Below are 27,755 nucleotides of genomic sequence, written 5' to 3'. Positions count from 1 at the left end.
ACCCCTAGTTACAGTACTGTATATTGCTGACGTCAATAACCTCTACGGTTAGTCAATGTCATAGTACTGTATATTACGAAGTCAATAACCTCTATGGTTAGGCAATGTTACAGTAGGCCTACCGTATATTATGTTGTCAATAATCTATGGTTAGTCAATGTCACAGTACTGTATATTACGACGTCAATAATCTCTATGGTTAGGCAATGTTACAGTACTGTATATTGCTGACGTCAATAATCTCTATGGTTAGCCAATGTCACAGTACTGTATATTACGATGTCAATAATCTCTATGGTTAGGCAATGTTACAGTACTGTATATTGCTGACGTCAATAACCTCTATGGTTAGTCAATGTCATAGTACTGTATATTACGACGTCAATAACCTCTATGGTTAGGCAATGTTACAGTAGGCCTACCGTATATTACGTTGTCAATAATCTCTATGGTTAGGCAATGTTACAGTACTGTATATTGCTGACGTCAATAACCTCTACGGTTAGTCAATGTCATAGTACTGTATATTACGACGTCAATAACCTCTATGGTTAGGCAATGTTACAGTAGGCCTACCGTATATTACGTTGTCAATAATCTCTATGGTTAGTCTTTGTCACAGTACTGTATATTACAACGTCAATAACCTCTATGGTCAGGCAATGCCACAAATTACTACAAATTACACACAAATTACAGTACTATATATAACCTAAAATGGTGTAATAATGTAATTTAAACTGACATTAAAAATTTCTTAATGTAATTGAAACTTTAACTCTGGTTTATTTTGAATTGTGGACTTCAAAGTTTATTGAGCTTAGAAATACAGGCTAATCTGTTCTATATATTCAGTAGAGTCTCAACTATCAGACCTAAGCAATAATGTCGTATAACACAGAAAATGATTATAAAAAACAAGGTTCACGATAGCGCTTATAGGGGGGTCGGTTGTTGACGATTGTGTCGCAAGGATTGAACATGTTGACAATCGTGTCATCGTTTCGGGATATGTTCTAGATGGCGCTGTGACCACAAGACATGTTGAATATAGCACTGTGACCACAAGACATTTTGAATATAGGGCTGTGACGGCGGAATATGTTGGTGATTGCGCTGCGAGCGTAATACATGTTGACAATGGAGCCGTGATTGCGGGAGATCTTTTCACTGGCGCTGTAACCTGAGAATGGGTTGACGATAGCGCCTCGAGCAATTACAATTCACAGATATAGATTTGCTCTGAGGCAAATGATTTGATGCCTACCAAAGCTACAACCTTTCCAATCCCTCTAACTGTTAGTTTCTGCATTTATTTACCTTGACAGCTAAATAAATCAAAAAATTGCAGCAGTCGCTGGGTCTAAACCAGACTACAAAGTTTTATCCCAATCCCCCAACATATGGGTTTCAATTCAATCAACTACGTTGATTGAAAAAGATTTAGTTGAAAAAAATTTAATTTAAAGATAAAAAGGTAAAATTTCCCAATAATTTACCAATTACCTTTTCCAATTCACTTAATATTTTTGTTAGCTCATTGCTATATGCCTAGTACATTTAAATTAAAATTGTTGTAAATTAGCTTTTTTGCTTTTTATAAACTGACAAATATCTAATGGATTTTTATGATTTCAGGGAAGTTTGATGTAACAATGAAAGAATTGTCAAAGGATGATGGCCCAGACCATGTTCAGAAAAAAGAAAACCAGAATACAAAAAGGCCCTTAAGGAGTAAGTCTTGAATTTAATTTTGATGAGGATTTTTACAAATTGCACAGTACCTACTATACCGGTGGTCTTCTGTCATCTAATGTTCTGCACTTTCAATACTGGTGTAAAATAGTCAAATAAATTTTGTTGAGTGCGGTTTTAAGCCCAATGAGAGCTCTCAACAGAGCCTGCTCGATCGTCCTTTGTCAGGAGCGATCAGCCTACCTCAGAACAATCCTCCTACATGGGGAGCAACCGTTTTAGTTTGGGAACAATCATCCTACCTCAGAAGGGTAGCATCTCGTTACGTTATATCTCGGGAGAAATTGTCCTAAGTCAGGAGCATCCCCTATCGCAGACCCTGGAACTTTACCCAGCCATTGTTGGCTGAGCTATCCTCGGAAAACGTTTGCGATTTCACTTGTAATATTTTTCCCAGTGCAGGAAATATTTGTTGCAAGCGATCGTCATACACCAGAAGCAACCCTCCTACGTGGAGAGCGACTTCTATTTAATTTATTACATTTTATTATACATTTTATTATTTACATAATATTTGTTACATTTTTATTTTTAGCATTTTTCATCACTACTAAAATAAAATATGGGAAAGCACAGTAAAACATGTAATGATAGCCTGCCAGCCAACGATTTAGTTTGATGCTCTATAATTATTGATATTTTATCTAGTCTCGCAATAATTGTAGAGTAATCTGGTATTTTTAATAATCCGGCAGAGTATCATTGAGTTCTGATTTTAATTCAAATAGCCGGCATTCAAGTTCACTAAAAGAATAGTAAATTTAAAAAAAGAAAAAAAATTTGTTTTCTTAATTTTTGTTTAAGTTTAAATTTTAAATGATAGCAAGAATAGACATATATTTGGCTCAACATCGAGCGTATCTTCATTGTCTATTTGCAAATATGTTTGATTTTGTTGTAAAGAATAGTTTTAAATTCAACACTACTCGCAGTGCAGACTTGAGGAGTGAACTTCACAAGACATAATTTGCAGCTATATCATCACACTCCATCACTGCTCACCCTATTCTTACCTTATTCCACAGTTTTTTAAAAATTTTGTATCTGCTATAAACAAAGCCTAATTTATGCTAAAAAAAAAACTAATTTTTCTGAAAGACAGATTTATATTTTTTAGTCAAATATTTAAATATTTTAAAAGCTTGTGGGATACTTATAAAACTGAGTATAAGGCTTCACTGGTAAACCAATTTTTTATTCCTACCATTAAATTTCTTAACACGATAAAAATTTAATTTCAGAACCAATACCTAAGCGATCATGGACCACTGAAGAAAAGGATGCAGTGATGACTTTCTTCCATTTGGCGATCCAAAAACGTGTGGTTCCAGGAAAAAAAGAGTGCGAACAGTGCATCAGGCAGAACTCGGCTTTGGATCGTCGCTCTTGGCGCGACATTAAGTACTACATCCACAATTACTACAAGAAAATTACTACTTATTTGTCATGCAGCAACAATAAAAAGAAAAGGTCTTTAAAAAGTAAGTAATTTGTTGATGTCTGTCTTTCAAATTACACACTTATTCTGAAAAGGGATCATAATCCTAGCCAGGTTAGAAAGTAAGGATGTAATGGGTCTGTAACGGTCGTTTCCCTTGGAATACGTACTGTTACTTTGGGTGACGTAGCTCAGGAATGAAACTCAGCACTCGCTTACAAAACCCAACTTTATTAAGTACTCAAAAACAACACAAAGATAAACTCACAATCATAAAAGGTAGAGTAGACTGGAACTGTATAAATCATTTAGTTAGAAACTGAAACCCCAATTTGGAAAAGACTCTAAACCCCTATTTTGAAAACCCTTTACATTGTCTTACCTGGACCCAAGGCCAAGGGCCTTGGGCTCCAGCTCCCCCAGCAGGACCCTGTCCTCCGGTGCACCACACAAACCACTCCACACAAAAACTGACCCCTTGATCAAGTGCCCTGGCCTACTTAAAGCAACAGCCTTCAGTAGGTCAGCACAACAAGTTATTGTTTAACAACACTACCAGCCTACTCACACAACATTGCCAAACACTTCCTCTTTACAATATTTGACCCTCCTATTACATCCCCCCATTTCCTCCAGACGATGTCCCCAGCGTCTCAACTACATAGATACATCCACTCAGAGAGAAAAAAAATTAATAACAAAAACTGATTTAAAACTTTTAAAATTGTACCTAAACAAAATTAAAATAAGGTTTAGGATGGGAAGAACTGACCAACTGTTTCTGACTTCCTCAGCAGTTGCGTCGATAAAGCCTCCTCGAACAGTCGTTGGTCTTCAGATGTTTGACCACAGCCATGTCTTCTGCGATGTCTCCCACTTCGGTGTCTATAGTCTGTAGTCCATCCAGCGTTCCTTGACAGCATTGATGATGAATCGACTTTGGTTGACGATGATGTTGGACTGCTTTTGCCATTGATAGAGTGTACTGCAGCCTGAAGTTCTCCTCTTCTTAAAAGCCCATGCCAGCTGTTTTTCCCCAGTTTTCATTGAGTTTGACAAAGTCTCTTCCTCCGATCCTAATGTTGAAGATAGCACGGCAAATCATGAAGTTCTTGTAGCCTTGTCTACAGTTGGTCAGTGGGGATGGGTAAATAGGAAGCCTACACAAACATATAACTCACAAATACAACATATAATTTATAAAAAAACCCTAGACTTTTAAAGAAATTCTCAAACTCACATTAAGAACAAAACAACACAACCAACATTAAAACAAAAATTATTGAAACTAAGAGAAGTGTTTGGAATGTGTTACCTTAACAAATCATAGGCCTATACGATGAAATAACAAAACATTATAAATAATTTCAGATTGATTTACTTCAAATTCTTCAAATATAACCTTTTTCAAAGTATTTAAAACAATAAATGATGGAACAGTCTTTCATTTCTAGTATAATTTAATTTAATTCTGAATAAACAAAAATATTCAATTTGTCTCCCATTTAAGTCCCTGATAATTAAAAATCTAAACAACAAAATATATCTCAATAAAATATTCTTTTAATACATAATCCGTCTTTGTCTTTAAATTTTGTGAGACTATTAAATTCACTAAAGGACACTATTGCAACATTTAAAACATTATTTCCCAATACAGTTATTTTCGGGGAGTCATGCGATTTATCTCTTACCTAACAAAACAAAATCATCTCCCGAATCAAATTCAATTTCCCTTAGTATCTTTAAAAACACAACTAAAATTTATTACTATAAAAAATAATAGTTAAACAAACATTTCAAATCACTCCCTAGTCCCTACTTTGCTTTGGTGTTAAAACAAGTGAAACATTTTACTTCAGTAGGCTACATTTTTAAATCACATACTTCAAAAACTTAAGAAGCAATACATAAATTCAGAAAATGAACTTGAAAAATTGCATGTGTAATTCTCTGATAAAAATTCAAAAACATGATTGCTGAAAAAAAAAAATGATTTGGGCCCAAAACGTTACAAACTAACCCGTAAGCAAAACCAATTTCCCTTTTAAAATTTCTCCAACAATCTATCACCTGTAAAAACAAAAATTTGTTCCCAAAATAAAACATTCATGCATTGCTGATTTCCCAAAGCAAACTCTAGAGCATCAGTATTAAAAGGTAAACAGTGTAACAAAACACGGTCAGCACTCAGCAAGGTCAGGTCACAGAGAGGCCATTTACACCACGCTCAGCATTCCTCAGCCTACAAACATGCTGACTTCTCTCACCGCAACTTTGCTCGTGCTATACTCTGAAATATCAACATGAATACCTACTCTAATCATTAACAGTATTAACCATTTGTAAAAATCCCCATCTGAAAAAAATATATTACTATCAAATTAAAGTTTAAGCTCAAATATATTTCTAAAACAGTACACCATAATACACTATAAATAATTAACTATCCCTCAAACTACTTCTACAAAATATAATATATTGATCCATTATTCACTGCATCTACCGCGCATAAAGAGCTGAAACAGACTAGTTTGACAACATGTGTCTGCCACATTATTCGCACAATATACACTTTAGAGTGTAGAAATAGCAGGTCTGCAACCACAGAATCACATCTTCGAGAAACCTGGGAACTACAAGATCCCAGATTCAACACAAATTTAACCAGGCAAATACACACACTTGTGCACAGCAAACAACATCTGAAACACACATTACACATGTGCATCCAGCACAGAACAAATAAAAACCTTGTGCAGCTAGCACTTAGCATAAAGTAAAAAAGTACCTCGTGCACTCAGCACGTAACACAAATTCACCTTGTGCTCCCAGCACATAACAAATGAAAACCCTGTGCATTCAGCACAACACATACCTCGTGCATCCAGCACGCAATGCTTAACAACCATGTGCACTCAGCACATAACGCAAAAACTCTCGTGCTTCCAAACACGATACACAATAAACTCAACGAACACGTATCGAACTCACGTGCAACCCGCACATGACGCATAGAACACTCGTGTAACCCAACACGAACACATATCGAACATCGAACTCACGTGCAACCCGCACATGACGCATAGAACACTCGTGTAACCCAACACGAACACATATCGAACTCACATGCAACCCGCACATGACGCATAGAACACTCGTGTAACCCAACACGAACACATATCGAACATCGAACTCACGTGCAACCCACACATGACACATAGACTCACACAAAATAACACTGAAAAACTTCACATTTACGGCATTCCAGCCCTTCACTGCTGTCCCAAAAAACACTGAACCCCCAAATAGAACTGATTAAAAACTGCACCAAAGTGGTGATTACAAATAACCAAAAAAAATATATTTAAAAAAAACCAAACTTCACATTACTAGAACCCCAAAAATTAAAGCCAATTATTTTTCTAAGAGGTACCAAGATCGAAGTTTTGTAAAAAATTACAAAACTCCCGGCGCTTCCATCACCTTGTAACGGTTGAATTCCTCTTGGAATACCTACCGCTACTTTGGGTGACGTAGCTCAGGAATGAAACTCAGCACTCGCTTACAAAACCCAACTTTATTAAATACTCAAAAACAACACAAAGATAAACTCACAATCATAAAAGGTAGAGTAGACTGGAACTGTATAAATCATTTAGTTAGAAACTGAAACCCCAATTTGGAAAAGACTCTAAACCCCTATTTTGAAAACCCTTTACATTGTCTTACCTGGACCCAAGGCCAAGGGCCTTGGGCTCCAGCTCCCCCAGCAGGACCCTGTCCTCCGGTGCACCACACAAACCACTCCACACAAAAACTGACCCCTTGATCAAGTGCCCTGGCCTACTTAAAGCAACAGCCTTCAGTAGGTCAGCACAACAAGTTATTGTTTAACAACACTACCAGCCTACTCACACAACATTGCCAAACACTTCCTCTTTACAATATTTGACCCTCCTATTACAGGTCAAATTATAAAGGGGTTAAGATTTTATATTTATTTATCGTTTGGGTGGTTAGGCCTATTATTGGGCTTTACAGAGGTTGCACTGTAGCTGGTACATAAGGTTTTCAGTTTTCACTATTGCAGGTTATGTTTTTTTAACTCATAAAAAACCCATAAAGTGCCCATTTTAACACTTAACCCTCACAAATTGCATTAGGGCCTGCAAATGACATCAGCCATCTCACTGCTTCATGACTTCAGTCATCTGACGATGAATGTTGGCAGGACCGCTTCACAATACACTGAACAAAAATAACTTTCTCGTTGTAAATCATAAATTAGGGCTCTTAAAAAAGACTGTCAATGCAGAACATGAATTTTTCCTCCTCTAAAAAATTAAATGGAACTAAAACCCAATATTTCCAAAAGGAGTCTCAAGGTATATTTAATGGACCTGTCCTTATACTTAGATGAATTAAAAATTGTATTCATGTAGGCTAAGTATGTTACTTTACCTATGAATAAATTCTTGACTATGACTAATTAAAAGATAAAAAAAGGTCAAACTTTCATTTAATTTAACACGAAAGGTCCGTGCAATCCGCTTCAGATATGTGTTAGCTAACTACCGCCCATGCCTAGTATATTTGAATTGAAATGTTAGTAAACAATTTGATCAACTAACCTTATAGTTCACTTAGAACATATTGTCTGTTTTTGTTTTTAAGGTTTGATAAATCTGTATTGCAGGGCAGTTTCCTGTTACAATCGAAGAATCCTCAAAGGAAGATTCTGATGACTCACACCATCCCCAGAAAAAAGACCAAAAGAAGACAAAAAGGCCCAAACCTAAGTACTCATTAAAATTAACATTGTTTAGTCCTAAATAAGAAATATATTGAAAATCTAACTAGGAAATTCATTTAGTTTGCCGTAGTGATGGGCGGATCCAAGAAAATGTTGGTACCGGTCAGGGCCGGATTTAACATTTTGGCGCCCCTAGGCCCAAATAATTTTCCGCCCCCTATAGTCTGGTCACAGTTACATTCCTTTAAGCCTGTATTTAAAACTATATCGTGCCCCTAGGCCTAAGTTAATTGCTTGAATACCACTCCACGTCGGAATTTTATCATTGCAAGTTATTTTAAGATTTGACTTGTTTAGCAACAATATGCCGTCTTAAACACGTTTAGCAATTTTATGCTTTTAGTAAATGTTCACGTTTGTGGGACTGAAACAAAACAACTCCACCCTCCGAGCATTCCTGCAAAAAAACATGGCCATTGATTCCAATTTCAGGCCCAATAACATGAACTCCATACACTACGTTTACCATAGATTAAACATACTCCTTTAGTAGACTGGTCATCATTCTTAGCTTAAAACATTTATTGTTATTAAACCCATTTTATCCTAAATAAAACGATCTAATCACAAACAATCAATCAATCAATCAATCAATCAATCTTTATTTGCCATAAGGATACATTTACATATCATTGACAAAGTCTATTTACAGTTTTCAAACCAAGTCATAACATAAACAACAAAATACTCTTACAAGCCAAATATTACAATTAACATTCAACTCTATTCACATTCTTAACCTAAATGAAAACCAAACTAAAGGACAATTTCTCCCAGTTTAAAATAATCATCCAGACTATAAAAAGGGTTTTGAAGTAGATAATTATAAAACATAGCCTTAAATTTGTTAATTGAATGTAACCTTATATTATTTTTTACTGAATTATACACTTTAATTGATAAAATTATGTGGCAATTACTAGTTTTACTAAGACGATGGGATTCTAATAGCGCAGTATTTTTAAAATGAGTGTTGTGACTGTGATTATTAAATTGAAGATATTCAGGGTTTTTTAATATATAAACAATCAGATCATAAATGAACAAATTTACTGCAGTTTGAATTTGCAGATCTATAAAAAGGGGTCCGCGGAATTGGCTAACTCTGGAACTCGCTAACCCCATGTTAAACGCCCTATCTTCAAATTTGGTCGATGAGAGGAACTCGCTAACTTGTTCGGTTTCGGAATTGGCTAACCCACTCTAGAGCCAGGTTAGCGAATTCCGTCCTCGTACGGAAGTCGCTAACTCGGTCCCTCGGCGGAACTCGCTAACTCCCAATCAGAAGCCTCGCGTGCTGTCCAATAGGAGCCAAGCACGAAGATTTTTGGCCAGTTTTGCCGAAAGTGTAGTACCTATATGATTGTATTGGTACCATAATATCGTATCCTAAGAATAATTAGGAGTAAGAGCAACGTAGTCGATAAAATAAATATATTTAGATGTATGTTTAATATTATTCTTATGATTATTAGGGTATAAAATGCATTATGGTCTTACCATAGACTAACCAACACTAGTAAACTTTACATCCCATTGTAAACTTTGAAGCTCGTTTTTCGTGTATAGTTCATGTCCGGTGACACTGATCGCTAGTGTCGACGAAATTGTGTTTCTATTATTTTATAGTTAACTTCATGATTTGTTCTTTACTGTTTGGTTATATAACTAGGGGACGTGTTATTAGTTATGATTAGAACGTTTTATTTGGTTAGACGAGGTGTTTAATTACTGAAAACAAGAAACAATTGTAAACAAAACACGACCTCTAAAGACAGTGCACCGGACAGAACTAACGATAAAACTGACTTCAGCTGATCCATAAGGATGAGAAATGTACTTATATAAGGGAGTATGTGTTATATATGGTTTTCTTACTTAAATAGTAGTTTATTGGGATGCAAAAAGATATTACTGTACATTTAATTGTGATCTTTTACATGTTATGAAATATCTATTCTCGTAGTCCACCATATTTGTTTCTTTTATTGGAATAAATACCATTTTGTGAACTTCTTCAAATAAAATGATTAAGTTCGTATTTTGTATACTGGGCTTGTAGCCTTGAATGCTTGTCCTTGATAGGTTATAATATTTGACTCTTTAAAGAGCTATTATATCTGTCGTGCGAGTGTTAACAATAGTTTGGTTCTTCTTAATATTTCTGTATTATTACCGAAATATTTCCGAATCATAGTATTAGTAAACAAATAAAAATAGTTACGGTATTTTTCTATAGCAGGCACATGATTTCCCTAGGTACATTAATTAATACCGTAACGCAAATCAAAAACGTTAACAATGTATTACAATATTTGCGCCTTTACATTAGTCAAGAAAAGGAATTTAAATGTTCTTACATTATGTTGTGAGGAAACATATAATCTATTAACAAAAATTGAAGCAGTATTGTAATATAGTCTATCCTATTCGAGGCAACCAACAAATAGACATTAAAAAAAACTCTCCAGGCGTTCTTGTTTGTTACCATTTTTATGAATGGTGGCCATAGCTAAAATTACCTCTTATCCAACAACAAAGCTATTGTCTATTGAGTGGCTCAGTACCGGGGAACGGGGAACCGAGCATGGGTTGGTATAGTTTATTTCGTTTGTAAAAGCAATATAAAGGAAACCCAACACTAAAATCAGGAAAATCCGTCAATTCATTGATTAAGAATCGTGAATTAAAATTACCCTGTCACATTTTAATATAAGAATATATTATATCTTGTCCTATTATTTACTATTGGGGCTTAGGTGTATAATCTAAAAACTGTTTTAAAATATATAGCAAAAAAATAATAACATTTACTGTATCTTCATTGATACTGACATTTTGAAATACGGCAGTGTACGATTATTTCGTCGTGCAAGGTTGGCAACGCTCCGTGCAGTGGGCGCTGCCGGGTTAGCGACTTCCAGAGTTAGCAAATTCCGCCGCGAGACAAAATCGAGTTAGCGGGTTCTGGAGTTAGCCAATTCTTGACTGAGACGGTTAGCCGGTTCCTGAGTTAGCCAGTTCCGACACACGACCGAGTTAGCGAGTTCGTGAGTTAGCCAATTCCTATGTCTCATAAAAAGAGGTTTGCAATGATCAGGGTGTGTCCCTGTCATAGCTCTTAAAGCCCTTTTTTTGGAGAATCAAAATTTCTTTTATTCTACCTTCTTTTATTCTAATAGGTCGTCTCCTGGTTATATTACAAGAAATTAAAACACACATCATAGAACTACCCCTAAACAAATAGAAACAAAAGTAAGTCAAACTAACGTCCAGTGTCACCAACATGAACTAGACTTGAAATTATCCATCATTTTATGTAAACACAAGTTACATTTCAACAAATATTGATTTTCACAATTTTAAACCAAACTGGCGAGTTTAAAGATAAGCTCGAGTTTCAAGGCCGTACTCTACTCGAACTCGAATACTCGCCCGTTTTGTGTTAATAGTATAAAAAAAATCGGATCCATTAAAACCGGATCCAGCCCAGGATCCGATTTTTTGTGGATCCGATCGGGCGTCGGTTCTAGCTCAGATCCGGTAGTCCGATATCCGGATCCGACCATCACTAGTTTGCAGGTTTGCTGTTGCGGGGTTATTTTTAGTAAATTTAACACAGTAGGGAATAAGCCATTACCGTAGGTCTCGCCATAAGACCTGGACCCGGGACCGATTTACTTTTCCGTTTTGAAGTCCACAGAAATCAAAAACACCACGAGTTCAAATTCATGTACAGGTTGCATACAAACTCTCTGGAACGCTTTTGTATATTTGTTCTTGGATCCCTAAAATTGAATAAGCTTGTGCTTATGCTTATGAATATACTTCACTTATTGAACACCTCCGGTGGAAGATCGAGTGACTTTCTGCGCCTGTTCTTCTCTTGAATACTGTAGGTTGGATAATCAAGATTTGACTAGATTTAACATTTAGGCCTACAAGAACAGTACAAAGCCATTATCTTAGTAGATAAAATATGACACCAAAATCAGTCTAAAGTAATCATTTGAAGACAAATATTTGGGTATACCATCATGTTTATTACTTCTCTAGAGTGGTGTCTTGATTTTTATCACACATTTAGTGTCTTGCGTCTGCGAGACCATTTTAGATTTTGTTTTTATATAACTAAAATCATAAAAGATAAAAATGTGTAAAATTATTACTCCTATATATGTTTACATTTTTATGGGGGTTATCGTGAAGAAAACCATCTGAGTATTGGTAACATATAAAAAAAAAATTAATACATTTATCAAAAGTTAAATACTGTTTTCAAATTACTAAAGCCTTCACTGATATATTATGAAATTTTATGGACTTGTTAGTGTAAAAAAAATAAACCATCAGAATTCCTTATATTCTTAACCTTTTGACTGAGACTTCAAAAAATGCATTTTTACCCATAGAGTAATGGCGACTTTGATTTGCCTACACCTTTGGTATCTTCAGACTGTGAGACCGTTTTTGTATCTTAAAAATATGTAAAATGATTACTATATTATAATTTTACAATATATAAAAAAATTACACTAGGCTATCATTATCTTATCTTACTAATATTATAAATGTGAAAGTTTGTGTGTTTGTTTGTTTGTTTGAAATTCAATCACGCATTAACCACTGGACGGATTGGGCTGAAATTTGGCATGATGATAGATCATATTCCCTATTAACATATAGGCATATTCTTATCTCAAAAATCGTTTCGGGCTCCGCCCCAGTGGTTCTGTAGTTCCCCATGTTAACCTATGAGTATTCATATTTAAAGGGAATTAAAGTATTTAGTCAGTTGTTTCAACTAAAAAAGTTGGTTCTATGATATGCAAAAGTACCGGTATTAAAAAGTTATAAGATTTACCAACAGGGTGCAGCACTATTATTGTTTTGCATTTATATAAACAGCTAATTTGAACTAGCCAGCCACAAAAAACTGTGATAGGCAATGAGAACTATCAAAGTAGGATTGTTTAAATTTGTGTTTATGTTTTTAATTGCATGAATAATTTGCGATATTTTGCGAATTTTTAATAATTTATATTTCTCTATTGTTTAGGTGGAGAGGTAGAACATTATTGCTATGGTAGATGTGTAATACTAAGTATACCGTAAATTTAAAGAAGCTAATTTTATCCAACTGTGGCCTCTCCCATTGCAAACGCTAAGTTAGAGTATAACTTCAATTAGCATTTTACACTTATATGCCAACCCCGTACAAAGGATGGGTACTCTGCTAGTAGTATTATACATAGCATAGTATTACATTATATATAGTACTATATTTCATTTTAGGTATCTTTGGTATGTTGGACCAATCACACCCTAGGTGTCTTCGGTGTAGGGGACCGACGTACCCAATTGCAGACAAATCTGTAACCTCAAAATTACGCCCTCGCATCTGTTGGTAGACTGATTCGAGGTAGGAAGGTAGCAGGAGACACAAGTCCTGCATCCTAGCGAGAGGAGCAGGAACTTGATGAAAATATTACGTCATCGGACTCACTCACCAAAGACACCACTCTAGGGTTAAAATGACTCAACTTATGATCTCAATTAAGTTAATACGTTCAGTGCGGCAAACCTTCAAACAGGCGCTCGCCTATGGCGGCGAGTCCGGGGCGTAGCCCCGCCGCGCAACTGAATCGGTGAACGCAATTGGCAATCAAATATTTCAGTCTGACGAATAAAAATAGAGCAGCGGTGATTGTGCTGCGTTAGCCCGAGAGTGGATGTAGTGTAGTTCACTGAAACACCCAAAGGTAGCAGCACTGCCTGGATCCGTAGCCAACTAGTGTCTTTGTAAAGTGGCTCGAAAAGAGAAAATTGCCGGAACCGGGACAAAATCAAATCAAATCAAATCAAATTATCTTTATTCACTTTATACATTTACATACATGAATACTGTCAACGCATACAAAATTGGTTATGCAACTTAATCTAAAAGACTTAACCATACAATTTGACAATTATTTTAGAATGTATAGCTAATTCATTTTTGATTTAGAAACTCGTCTATACTATAAGGAGCCAGATTAATTAAGAATGATTTTAATTTCTTTAAAAAATTGGGTTTGTTTTGATCTTTTTTTAGTAAGGCAGGCAAACTTCTTATGAATAAATTGCCGATATACGAAGGCTTCATTTTTGAAAGTTTCAGCCGATGATGACTTTTTACAGTAAGATTTTTCCACCTTGTATTGTATTTATGGGATACTTCAGTGTTTTTATCTTTATAAACATGCTGAATAGTTTTAAAAATATACAAACCATACACTGTAAAAATTTTCATTTCTTTAAAGTACTTTTTCACCGACTTCTTATTCTTAAATTTTTCAATAACTCTAATGGCCTGTTTTTGTAGTTTTAAAACCTTTTTCAAATTTGTTTGTACTGTCCCACCATAAATTTTGATTCCGTAGCCAATATGACATTCTATAAGCGAGTGGTATATCAATTTTAACACAGCTTTATCACAGAGATAACAAGCCTGAATTAATTTTACCAACCAAATACTTAATATGTTCATTCCAATTTAGATGTTCATCAATTATCAAGCCTAAAAATTTGGTTGATTTCACCTGATTGATCGGGTTATTATTTAGAGTGATTTTAGGGGTTTGATCTTTTTTGAACTTATTTGTATGAAAGAGAACAAAATTTGTCTTGTTTGTATTTAGTGTTAAATTGTTGTTTGTTAAGAATTGTTCGATATTTTTGAGCTCCAATTCAGTAGAATTTTTAATATCGGTGATTGAATTACCCGAAGTTTTAAGATTGATATCATCAGCATATATACTTAATGTACTGGCTGACTCAGTCAATGCATTAGGGAGGTTTTTAATGTAGCATATAAATAAAATGGGGCCCAAAATAGAACCCTGAGGAACCCCTAGATGCGTTTGTAGTAAATCTGATTTTGTCTTCTGTATCCAATTGGTTTTTGATAAATAAGAGAGTTCTACAAATTGATAGCGATCCTCCAAATATGAAGTGAACCATTTATGTGCAACACCCTTAATACCCATTATCTTAAGCTTGTTTAGCAATACCATATGATCTACATTGTCAAAGGCCTGCGACATGTCCATAAACGTTCCTGCAGTATTTAAGCCCTTATCAACAGAATCTATTATTGCTTCAATTAGACTAATTGCTGCAGTGACTGTTGATCTTCCAGCCCAGAAACCATGCTGTTCATCATCAATTTGCTATGATCTGCTTAAAAATTCTATCAATCTGTTGTAAACTGCTTTTTCATATACTTTTGAAATTGTGGGAAGAACTGATACTGGCCGGTAATTAGAAACATCATTTTTAGAATTCTTTTTATGAACTGGTATGATTCTAGCAATTTTTAATTTATTTGGAAAATAGCCTGTAACAAATGAGGAATTTATAAGATGTGTCAGGATAAACTTTAATTCATCTTTTATCTCCTTTAGAATGGTGACTGATAAGCCATCATAACCGGATGATTTTTTGTTTTTAAAAGATTTGATAATTGAAACTATTTCAGTGTCAGTTACGGGTTTTTAGATAAAAATTTGAATTCAATGAAAAATCTATATTGTTGTCATCTTGAGTAGAGAATGATGGTTGAGTTGGTTTTGTGGTCATTGTTTATGCAAAAAATGAATTAAAGAAGTTGCTTACTTCTTCAGGTCTGCTTATCAGCTTCTCACCATTTTTCAACACAATGCCCTCAGTATCTTTTTGTTTTTTACTACTGTGAATTTCTTTGTTTATTATTGACCAAGCAGTTTTTGAATTTTTTTGCATTTAAGAGATCTGATTTGTAGTTTTTCTTTAAGGTATTAAGACTGTTAAATGTGGATTGTTTTAATAATCTAGCTCCCTTACTTAAATTAACAATAACATCCCTCTTTAGCTTTAAATCATAATTCATCCATTTTTTCTTATTTTAAATTTATTACTGGAAAACACTTGATAAAATATTGATAAAATAAATTGTTAAATATGGAATATTTGCATTCTGTAGGGGCCATATAAACATCCATCCAGTTTTCACTCTGCAACTTAAATTTAAACATCTCGATGTTCTCCAAACTGTAATTTCGGCAAGATTTAGTTCTGACTTTATCCTTTGGTTTTAATTTACTACCAGCAATGTCAAGCTCTAATACTTGTCCATCGTGGTCTGATAAGAATGTAATTAGACCATAAACGTATAACTTTACATTTGTTAAAAAATTATCTATTGCCGATTGACAGTTGTTTACTACCCTTGTGGGAAAGTTGATTAAATATCGCATGTTTTGACTTTTTAACATGCTCTGTAGTTCTTTAAACTTGTTATCTTTTACCATTACATTAATATTTATGTCTCCTGCTACTATAATATTTTTACAAAAATTTGAAACACTATCAATTAGGCTACAAAACTAAGATTATCCAGAAATAAATTAACATCGGCACTTGGAGATCGAGTATTGAAAAAGTATTGCCAGACAGGATTTTACAGGACATTTTAGTACCAACCTACACCAGACTAAAGCTTATATTCTAAGCTAAGGCTGGCAACAATTATAACGCTCCCCGGCAATGGCTGAGCTTACATTGAAGCAAGGTTGTTGGTATTGGAGAAGGAGGACATTTCCCGCCCCGCGCCAGTGGTGCCGGTACAGAGGGGCGTAAATTCCCGCCCCTAGCAATGAAAGTGTTAATCAAAGTTTTATGTATACCTTAGTCAGCTTGAAAACGTCAAGGTTTTCATGTGTTCAAATTATTAAAACCAATATGTTTAGGAATGTATGCATTACTAATTACTATTATTTTAAGCAGTTAGTAAATATTTATTTAAAAACCAATGAAAATAAAATAATTTTTGTTTACAGTGGACCTCTAAAGGAAAATATTTTACACTATCATAAAACAAACTTTTATTTTGGCAAGAGATTTGAGCCCTGCACAGATCCGCTAAGTTTTGGAACTATTGAAGCCAATCAAGATTATGTCAAAGGAGGTTCAAGAAATTTTGGTCCTTGTGCATCGTTCAAAAGTGATATTTTCACTATTACGGATGTGGATTCCTATAACAGCGAAGTTGTAACAAAGAAAGAGCCAAACGTGGAATATGAAGAAATACACATTGAAGATGACCATTCAAAAATATTTAGTGTTGGTCCTAAGAATGGTTCTAAACAAGAATTGTAAGTTTATTTTTTTTAATTTATTACCGTTGTAGCTTAAAAATAGCCAGTATTTATTGGTATGCATTACCTTTGACTATTGATAGAACAATATATTTGATACCTATATTAAAGCTATCGCTAGTTTGTCAAACAATACGGAAGTAATTAAATTGAGTGACAGAATGTGTTAATTTAAACAACTGATTTATATAAAGAACGCCAACTTTTTGATACAGTCAAACTGATAGGACAGCTTACTGCGAGCTTGATCTGTACAAATACTTACATTTAGTTTATTTTGATTTCAGATTTTTGACAAAAGATACTGAAGAACATTTTGAAAGCTTGAGCAGTATAGAACCACAGCCAACACAATTTGAAATGGAACCAGAAACTAAAAATAACCAGAGAGAGGTTTGTAAACTCACTAATCAATTCTGTTTCAGTACTAGAAAGTCTAAAACTGGAAAAGAATACTTTGCTTCATTTTTAGTTTGACAAATTTTAGAGCCTTATTATACGAGATAGCGTGGCGACGTCGCCAGTGACAGTAGATCGTGACGCGCTGGCTACGCATGTGTAATAACATCCATCAGAATCAATGCCAGTGACAGGCTGAGGAGTCAGTTTTATCGCTGGCGATATCGCCAGGCTACCTTGTGTAATAAGAACCTTAGATCGAATCCAAATAATTTAATCCAAGCATAATAAACTATTTGATTTCAATTTGTATATAGAATATGCAGATGCCACTGTGCTGTATAATGTATTATCTCATAAGCCATGTTTACACACGGGCAGGCCTCAGTAAGTATATTTTAAGTTACCCGTAATAAATAACGTGCTACGTGAAACATACCAGTCCGTTTTTTGCAAGTCGCACAATTTATGTAGTCCCGGCATATTGTGTTGTGTTGTACCAAGAGAATATGCCTAATACGAAAAAGCTTTTGAAACTTTTCATAATTTTGTTCTAACGGTTTGCCCACTATGAATTGGCTTCAATTACTAGCATTATTGGACCAATACAGTGCACCCGACGATCTCACACTGTCTTTCTGCACCTTATTCTTTTCAGCACTAAGATCAACAACAAAGACTCGTCCTGACTACTTGACATCTTGTCTTCAACTAAGATGAGATGACAACATCTCGTGACAACAGTTTGCATGTAACAAATTTCTGTTGTCTTTGCATCTAGCAATATTTTGCGAGTAGCATAGAGTGTAAGTGCTTGCGACTGGTATCTAACAAAAAAATGCACGTCGCACCAGTGTAGCTCCTTAGGGCTTGCTATTTCATCAATTACACGTTGAGTGTTACTTATTATTGTGTGCAAGTTTACTAGCTAAGTTGTAGCTATAACTACAACCCACAAAGTTTTTACAGAGTTATGTTATGGTGTAATGTAGTTGTGTGTATTGTTTCATTGTTTTTTGATGGCTTGTGTTTTACAAATTACCTATGAAATTAAATTTGTCACTAGCCTATCTTTTTTCAGCTAAGCATGGAGGGTAGCAGGAACCAGATGATAGAGGGGACGGGCCTTAAGCCTCAAGATCAAGAAACTCCTATTCAAGGTAGGGCTAGGCCACAAATCTTATAACTAGGGATGGGGTTGATTCCAAAAGTCGATTCTGACTCCATCGATTCTTGGCTTTGAAATCAGAATCGACTGCTCAAAGCTGATTTTGATACAGATACCCAACAAATCTCCGAAGATTGCAAGATTGATAAATTACCAATATTGGTACGGTTGCGCGCAAGAACACGATGACAATTTCTTAACCATGGGAGACAATGATGATATCTACACGGCTGCCAGATCTGATCAGAATTTTGCCGCGATCATGGACGACGACCGCGGGAGATGTTCAAGATTTTTCCGCCATCGCTGGAGATGATAATGATGTTTTCATTACCTCAGAGCAATATTCAATATTTTGCCTTGACTGCGCGGAAGACTGTGATGATGTTTCCGTGACTGAGAAAGATATTCAGGAATTTCACAGTGATTACAATAGGAGAGTTATTCAACTTAAATTGGCTAGTTTGAATTTTATACCGATGCATTTATTCTTTCTTTACTTGAAAATCACCCCATTACCGGAAACATACCTTGGAAAGACATACATACAGGGGTTGGTGTAAATTAGAATAACCAATCCATTCAGTGAATTTCGTAAAACAAAAAAAATTGTATCATCATCAAGAATTGAAACTTTTTTGTATTGACACATAAACATATTAGTAAAAAAATATTAGTTTTAGCACTATAAAGTATAAACTATTTCTTTACTTACTCTCACCTAAAAACAGAAATGAACTGTCGCATGAATGCGGCGTTTAAGCTACAGCAGACTCTCGCTCATCCGGATCGGCCTTGTCTGGACTCCCGCTAGTACCGATTGGCAATCATGATTTGTTAGTGGCACAGTACAGTAGAAGTCCGATTATCTGAACTAAACGGGATCGAGACTATATTGGATAGTCAAAATCTCGGATAACATGGCAGTAAAAATTATTACTCGAGGAATTGCATTTTCCCGGCTATCAATACTGTGGGCCTGGGTAAAAATTGAAAAAAAAACGGCTATATACAGTACTGTATTTGCTCGACTCTCAATAGTGCGGATTTATCGTAATCCGGACCGGACGTCCGCCACATTAGTAGTCTGCCAGATAAGCAAGAGTCTACTGTATTTAAAAAATTTAATAATTTTAACCATTGTATTCGCTGTAGACCGTGCATCGCAAATATGCGACATTGCAAAACATTATCAAAAATACAAAAAACAAAAAAATAAGAATATATTATTTAACGATTGTACCGTATTACAAAGTAAATGATCACTGTTTAACAGGTTTTTGCCAGTGGTCTGCGTGTTCTCTTAACCAAGAGACAGCCGGTCTATGTGTAAGATATAAATGTATACCTCGGTTCGTGGCAATGACCGCGGCACATCTCATTAGCAAACGTGTTAACAACATGTAAATTTATTTGTTATCAATGGCCTGTAAATTGAGAGTATTTAAATCTAGGATTTAAATGTACAAAGTTGAAGATTTGAATAATTCAATTGATTAAGTTCAATTCTTTAAGACAGCAACACACAATTTGGTGCTTATTTTAAGCTGAATATGAATGATTATAAGAGTCCTGTGCATTTTACATTGGCTAACACAGTTAATTTATGTTACAGGAAGAAATCCATGGATTGAGAGACCAGTTAAATACATTAACCCCGATGGAACACTAAAGAAGACTAAATCAACATTTCATTTATTCAAAATTCTTAAACCACAATCACTTAGCAAACCACCCCTTTTGGAACATGTTGGGATTATACTACCAAGCAATACCAATGATACAAATCTTATAAGCAAAGAAAAAACTACCACAAATTACGAGGAATTCATCACAGCTGAGTCAGTTGATGAATATATACAGTCACTTGAGAAAAATGAACTGGTCTCAGATACTGTTGAACATGATGTTAACCAATCACTTGAGAAAAATGAACTGGTCCCAGATACTGTTGAACATGATGTTAACCAATCACTTGAGAAAAATGAACTGGTCCCAGATACTGTCGAAGACGATGTTAACCAATCACATGAAAAAAATGAACTGGTCTCAGATACTGTCAAACATGATGTTAACCAATCACTTGAGAAAAATGAACTGGTTTCAGATACTGTTGAACATGATGTTAACCAATCACTTGAGAAAAATGGACTGGTTTCAGATACTGTTGAACATGATGTTAACCAATCACTTGAGAAAAATGAACTGGTCTCAGATACTGTCGAACATGATGTTAACCAATCACTTGAGAAAAATGAACTGGTCTCAGATACTGTTGAACATGATGTTAACCAATCACTTGAGAAAAATGAACTGGTTTCAGATACTCTCGAACATGATGTTAACCAACCACTTGAGAAAAATGAACTGGTCTCAGATTCAATTAAAGATTATATTGTTATGAATAAGCCCAAGGGCAATAACCAGTCAGACGAGACAACAAGGTCTGTTGAAGATAAAGACTTAAATGTCGTAAATGAACAAAATAAACTTAGTTTAAAAGAAATACAATCTAATAAGGAAAAAGGAAATGAAAAGCAAACAGGAATTGTTGGAAATGAAGTAAAAAAGAATGATAGAGGAAAGGTAATAAGAACCGGTCACTGTTGCATGTTTTGTTATAAAGTAATGAACAAATTACACAGACATTTTCAAGTTAAACATAGCACAGAAATTGAGATAGCCAAATTGTTGGCCATGCCGATAAACTCTCTTGTTAGGAGAAATGGATTTATAGATTTGGCTAGAATCGGTGATTACCATCACAACATTGAAGTGTTATCAAAGAAATCTGGTAAATTGATTGTTGTCCGTCGGCCTTCTCTGGGAGAGGAGTTTTCTTATAGAAAATACACACCGTGTCCTTACTGTTTAGGATTCTTACTAAAAAAGCATCTTTGGTTGCACGTTAAGCATTCATGCAATGTTAGGAGAGAAAAATCACATGAAGAACCATCAGCTAAAGAGCGAAGAAGAGTTCAAGCTGATAGTCGAGTTTTGTTGATGAGTTCTCTAAAACGAGATCACAACCAGCCAGCAATTTTTATTGAGAATATCTTACAACCAATGAGGGATGATAAAGTAACAGAGACATGTAAAAATGACCCCCTCATACTAAAACTAGGCAATTCACAATTTGAGAAGTATGGATTGACCAAACATGAATCAATAAGACAAGAAATGAGACAGTTGGGACGGCTTCTACTAACACTAAGAGAACTATCAGAGGGTGGAGATAAAACTTTAAAAGATTGGCTTGAACCGTTTGAGATTGATAATTTGGTAGCTGCAGTGAAACAAATGTGTATCAAAATTGATTCAGAAAATCAAACATTACAGCCTCAGTATAAAATTCCTCCCTTGGCTGTTAAATTAAGACTCAGTTTGAGGAGATGTATCACTATTGAGCGAGGCGAGGCCTTAAGAAATTGTAATAAATCAAAGAGTGAATCTTTAAAAGATTTTCTAGATTTAATGGAAAAGCAGTGGTCTATACAATTTGCTTCGATTTTAATTGACAAGTCACAAGAATCCAATAAAGTAGTTGATGCAAATTCAGAACATAACCTCAATGCAGGTAAATATCTCAAGTAAACATAATTTTTATTTCTTGTTATATAGTTAAACTCCAATAATCCGAATAAATGAAGACCCTAACACATTTGGATGATAAAAAATTCAGATAATTGGATTTTTACCAAAATTTGCAGTATTTTACAGAAGATAGACAAAGTTAAGCTGAACTTTTCATTATTAGGATCGCTGAACGCATCTGCAAAGATTTTGCAGTTAAAACTCAATACAACTAAGTTATGTCCGTTCATTTTTAAAACTGGCAACAACTATAACATGGGATGGAACGTCCAGTTATATCATCTATCAGTATTCAAAGGCACTACTCTTTAGTGGGTGTCTCATCAAGCTCATGCCAACGCAAACGCATTATGTATAAGATATTCTTTACGGGGTGCAATTTATTACAGAAGCATCACTCTTATCACAAACCTAAAATGGTGTAAGAATGCGATTTGAATTGACATTAAACCTAGAAAGTAACTGAAACATTTAAACTATGGTTTATCTTAAATTGTGAACTTAAATGTTTATAGAGCTAAGAAATAGAGACTATAAAATATGTTCATTATGTTGCTATAGTTTAGTTAGTATAATCATAATCTATAATACAGTATTTTCAGTTGAACCACTAAACATAGGTAAATATTTAACAAATGGAATACAGGGTTCAGACTTTGTAGTAATTGATCTGAATCTCTTTAAAGGTTTTGTTGCTATATATTTATTCCTATGTGGATAAATCTAAATAAAACAAAATAAACTGTTGCAGAAGCTTTAAGTGTTGGAAAAGACAGTATACCAGCTCAAGTAGAAAAGCTGGCAAAACATGGACACAATAAGAAGAATATTTCTTTAAAAAGTAAGTAATATGTTGGTGAATACCTTTCATATTAGACTCTGTTCCTGAAAAAGTAAGCAATTTAAATGTCCGTAACATTAAAAAGGGAAATCATCTTAGTAACTAAATTCATTCACAGATATGGATCTGCTCTGATTCAAATGGCACGATGCCTGCTACTTTTCCACTCCTGACTGGCTAAACTGTTAGTTTCAGCATATACCTTTAGGTACCACCAGTCACTGGGTCTAAAGCAGACTACGCAGTTTTATCCCAAACTCCCCCACCACGTTTTATGTTGATTGATGAAAGTTTTAGTTGAAAAAATGTAACTTAAGGATAAAAAGATAGCCTTTCTATTTATTTACCTCTGCCGGCATTCAAGTCCATTAAATGAATAGTATCTATCTAAGGTTTTCTTTTATTTAGGGAAAAAAATATTCTCTTTATTACAAGAATACAGGTATATATTTTGCTCACCATCGAGCGTATCATCATTATCTATTTGCAGATATGTTTAATTTGTGTGTTAAGAATAGTTTTTAAATTCAACAATACCGTACTCACAGTAGAAACTTGAGGAGTGAATTTCACGAGAATGAAATTTGCAGCTATCATCACACTTCATCACTGCTCAAATCTTACTCTAGGCCTTAGTTTTCTACCATTTTTTATCTGCTATCCAAACAAAGCCTTATTTTTATTTTAAAAAAATCATATGTCTCAGACGGATTTTTATTTTTTGTCAATTATTTAAATTCATGTGGTATAGTTGTAAAACTGACTATTTTTAAGGTTTCTTTGGTGAACTACATTTTTGTTCCTAAAATTAAATTTCTTAAAATAAGATAAACATTCTATTTCAGAGCCAACACTTAAGCGACCTTGGACCACTGAAGAAAAGGATGCAGTGATGACTTTCTTCCATTTGGCGATCGAAAAACAAGTCATTCCAGGAAAAAAAGAGTGTGAACAGTGCATAAGGCAGAACTCTGCTTTGGAACGTCGCTCTTGGCGCGACATTAAGTACTACATCCACAATTACTGCAATAAAATCAAGAAAATGACTACTAATTTGTCATCCAGTAAAAACAAAAAGAAAAGGTCTTTAAACAGTAAGTAGTTTTGCTAATGTCCATCTTTCAAATTCCACACTTTTTCTGAGAAACTCACATAATCCTAGCTAGTTATTTTTATTTACTACCCCATATGATGTATCTGGAATTTTGAAGGCAAGAATCGTTGGGAGAGTGGGGTAAGACCGGGTCGCTGAGATTTACGTAAGACACATATTCATTGTTTAAAGAAACATTATTTTAGTTTACGCAACAATTGTGTAAAGATAATGTTTACGACACAAGTCGAAAATTTAAGGTACAAGCCTTGGTGAGTGCCTTAAAAACTTCTACGAATGTCGTTAAGACTATTTACACAAGTTGAGTACACTACTTTACATACGACAGTGTTTTAATTACTAAAAATCACTACTCACAACTTCTAAGAGAGGTTTTTTTTTTTCGTTTATAACCTGTCATTGCCACTGACAGTGATGCAACAAATCATTATACCAAACACTAACTGCACCACTCAACAATTAAATTGGCCTGAACAGCTGATTAGTTCAAATCATTACAATTTTACTTCTTCCCTCCCAATCCTTGAACCTAATAAGTCCGTTACCCGTGTTGTTATGAAAATAAACAATGCTGTTTTGTGAAACTGTCAATTCTAAGAACTGAACTGAAACTGGTACTTTAAAAAAACGGTCCTAGGTAAAAATAATTACGCAGTTAAGCTTGTGTTAACTTGTTTATCAAGTGCCCCATTTAAAAATGAATAGTCCTAATAGTTTTTTTATTAAAGCATTTTTTTCTAAGTTTAGTCCAGTTTGTACCTTTTTTATGCAATATTTCATCAGCCATTCAATGTGAAAAATACGAAAATGCTTATGGAAATAACAATGTTTTAATAATTTGCCAAAAACATCGGTTGCTTTACTATCGATGTGGAAAACATTAAACATTGATAGAAAACATTGACGTTTTGAATTTATCAGCTCGATGCTCATCCCTAGTACCATCAATTTACTGGGTGAAAAGCAAACTACTTACTTGGTTTTACTCCAATCTAACCTCCATCTTTGCTATGTTTCATAAAGGTTTACTTAAAAAAATACAATTTTTAAAATACCCCCGCTGCAGCAAACCTGCAAAACTATGCAAATTTCCATTTACCGGAATTGATTTTCAATTAAATCTATTCAAATAATGTCAGGTTTAACGAGTACCTAGGTTTGCTACTACAGGGACGCTAATAAAATGTATTTTTTAGTTTTCTCCATAACAATAACTGTAGAAAAACACTTCAATATACTAAATTATTTGTTTTTAAGCTCTTAAAAATGGTCTAAACATAATTTGGGAGATTTTGCATTTTGAGGTTGTAAATTGGGAAAAGCCAACTTTCAACCCATAAAACCCCATTCCCATTGTCCGATCAAAATGAAAAAGTAATTCGGTCTTGGGCCTAGGTCTTACCCTTGAGACCTACGGTAATAGCTACTTCCCTATAGGGAAATTCGCTAAAAGGTAAAATTTTCTTTTAATTTACCTCTGACCTATTTCAATGCTCTTAAGGACTTTTGTTAGCTTACTGCAATTTTATGTATTTAGTAAATTTTATAAATTGACTTGTTAGTTACTATTTAATCAACTAACCTTATATAGTTCACATAGACCATGTTTTTTTAGAAACTGAAACTTGTACAATAAATCTGTATGTTTTCAGGGAAGTCTGATAAAAAAGTTAAAAAATCGTCGAAGGACGATTCTGATGATCCGGACTCTGTCCAGAAAGAAGAACGCAAGAAGACAAAAAGGCCCTTGAAGAGTACGTATTAAATATATTATTTATAAGGTATTTTAAGAACCCTATAGCCTAGTAGAATATTGTTAATCTGTCACCTGATGGTACATCACTTTCAATAACCTGGCATCGGTCTTAAGTAAAAAAAAGGTTTTTTTCGATGCTTTTTTAATCCAAATTATTGTTTAAAAGACAGTTTTAGACTTTAATGGTTGATTATTTCAGGGTTGCCACCACAGTGGCATGATAAAATTCATGCAGAATTCATGGTTTTCATTGGTGGTTTATAAAAAATTCATGGTCGATGCGCTTATACAATTTCGACACAATTGAGTTTTGCTGATTTCTTAAACTGAGGCAGTTTCTTTGTGTGTTACTTTTGAATAACCTTTCATACTTAATATACAACTTTTTTAGAGTAATTTATAAACATTCAAAACAAAGTTGAAAACAAAACTGGTCCAGCTCATATTCTATATGAGATATTGGAGAAGAATTGTAAAATATATTAAGTCTAGGTCTAATTCAGTCTTTCCACCGGAATAAAACAAAAATCCCACTCACCCAACCAAAAAAGTCGTGTTTCATCTAGTTTTATCCCCCTCTACATAAAATGTGCGCTCTGGTTTATCTTATTCCACAATGTACTAAAATATGATGGTTTTATCCAAAAAGCTAAAAAAATCAGGCGTCAGTCGGAGATTCAGTTTTATTGCGCACCCCGTTTCAATTCTGTGCATGGTCTAAAACTTCTGTTTTTGTGATTTAATTCGGATACCCCTTTTTCATACGCAGGGCCCTCCTTTTTCATCACCAGCCTACTAATGATTTTTCGAACCATATACAGTCCTCGGGAAGTCTCAGCTGACATCAGCATCTTTGAATGACTTGGAATGAACCAAGCAATTGTTTCTGACTGTGGAACATGTTAAATAATCATCTCCACACAGTATTTTCATGGTGTTCGTTTCTATGAACTGTTTTTAACTATGAAATATTTTTTATTTGGAAAACTTAATGGTATAGGTTGAATAATTTTTTCTGATTTTGAAAATTCATGGTCCATTTGAGAAATCCATGCATAATCCATGCCTTTTTTCATGGTCACAAGAATTCATGCATATTCAAGCTTTTCAAGGTTTTCATGGCTGGTGGCAACCCTGTATTTATATGAATGTGAAATAGTTATAAAACTGAGTATAATGTTTCTTTGCTAAACCAATTTTCAAATTCCTACCAGTAATTTTTTTAAAACAAGATAAACATTTCAGAACCAACACTTAAGCGACCTTGGACACCTGAAGAAAAGGATGCAGTGATAACTTTTTTCCATATGGCGATCAAAAAACGTGTGGTTCCAGGAAAAAACGACTGCGAACAATGCATCAGGCAGAATTCAGCTTTGGAACACCGTTCTTGGCGCGATGTTAAGTACTACGTTTACAACAACTGCAGAAAGTCAAGAAAATTACATTCATTTTGTCACAACCTAAAGTAAACGAATGCAGTGATAAGATAATACTTCTGATAGTTAATATTAAGAATATGTCATAAAATAATATTTTCTGTAAAAAGGGTGCTGAATCTTGGCTTTGCTTTTAATGGATTATAATGAAGATAAAAAAAATATTTATCTAATAAGAATATTGTATTTTTACATTTAAACTGTCAGCCCCTTTAGGGTTAGCATTGGTTCATTAGGATTGGTTTCAATTGTCCATCTA

At 34.5% G+C, this 27,755-nt stretch overlaps 2 protein-coding genes across 2 annotated transcripts in view; both read left to right on the top strand.

Moving 5' to 3' along the window:
• The window catches only part of LOC128993053 (uncharacterized), a 42,167-nt gene extending 38,492 nt beyond the window's left edge, over positions 1-3,675 (top strand). The window contains exons 13-15 of the mRNA XM_054416808.1: positions 1,639-1,734; positions 2,997-3,236; positions 3,587-3,675. Coding sequence (XP_054272783.1) covers positions 1,639-1,734; positions 2,997-3,236; positions 3,587-3,675 — 425 coding nt within the window. The remainder of the gene's footprint in view (positions 1-1,638; positions 1,735-2,996; positions 3,237-3,586) is intronic.
• Positions 3,676-17,107: 13,432 nt separating this feature from the next.
• LOC128992470 (uncharacterized) lies at positions 17,108-27,604 on the top strand. The gene is made up of 8 exons (XM_054416056.1): positions 17,108-17,182; positions 17,473-17,578; positions 18,666-18,744; positions 20,368-22,329; positions 23,098-23,187; positions 24,033-24,281; positions 25,954-26,055; positions 27,303-27,604. The coding sequence occupies exons 2-8, from the start codon at positions 17,546-17,548 to the stop codon at positions 27,527-27,529; spliced, it is 2,742 nt and encodes a 913-aa protein (XP_054272031.1). The 5' UTR covers positions 17,108-17,182; positions 17,473-17,545; the 3' UTR covers positions 27,530-27,604.
• Positions 27,605-27,755: the final 151 nt, after the last annotated feature.

Source organism: Macrosteles quadrilineatus, unplaced genomic scaffold (genome assembly GCF_028750875.1).
Source record: "Macrosteles quadrilineatus isolate MER2022 unplaced genomic scaffold, UCM_ALF_1.0 Scaffold_4__1_contigs__length_99947679, whole genome shotgun sequence".
Lineage (NCBI taxonomy): Eukaryota > Metazoa > Arthropoda > Insecta > Hemiptera > Cicadellidae > Macrosteles > Macrosteles quadrilineatus.
Note: the sequence above shows the minus strand (reverse complement) of the source record. Positions and strands in the feature narration are given on the sequence as shown.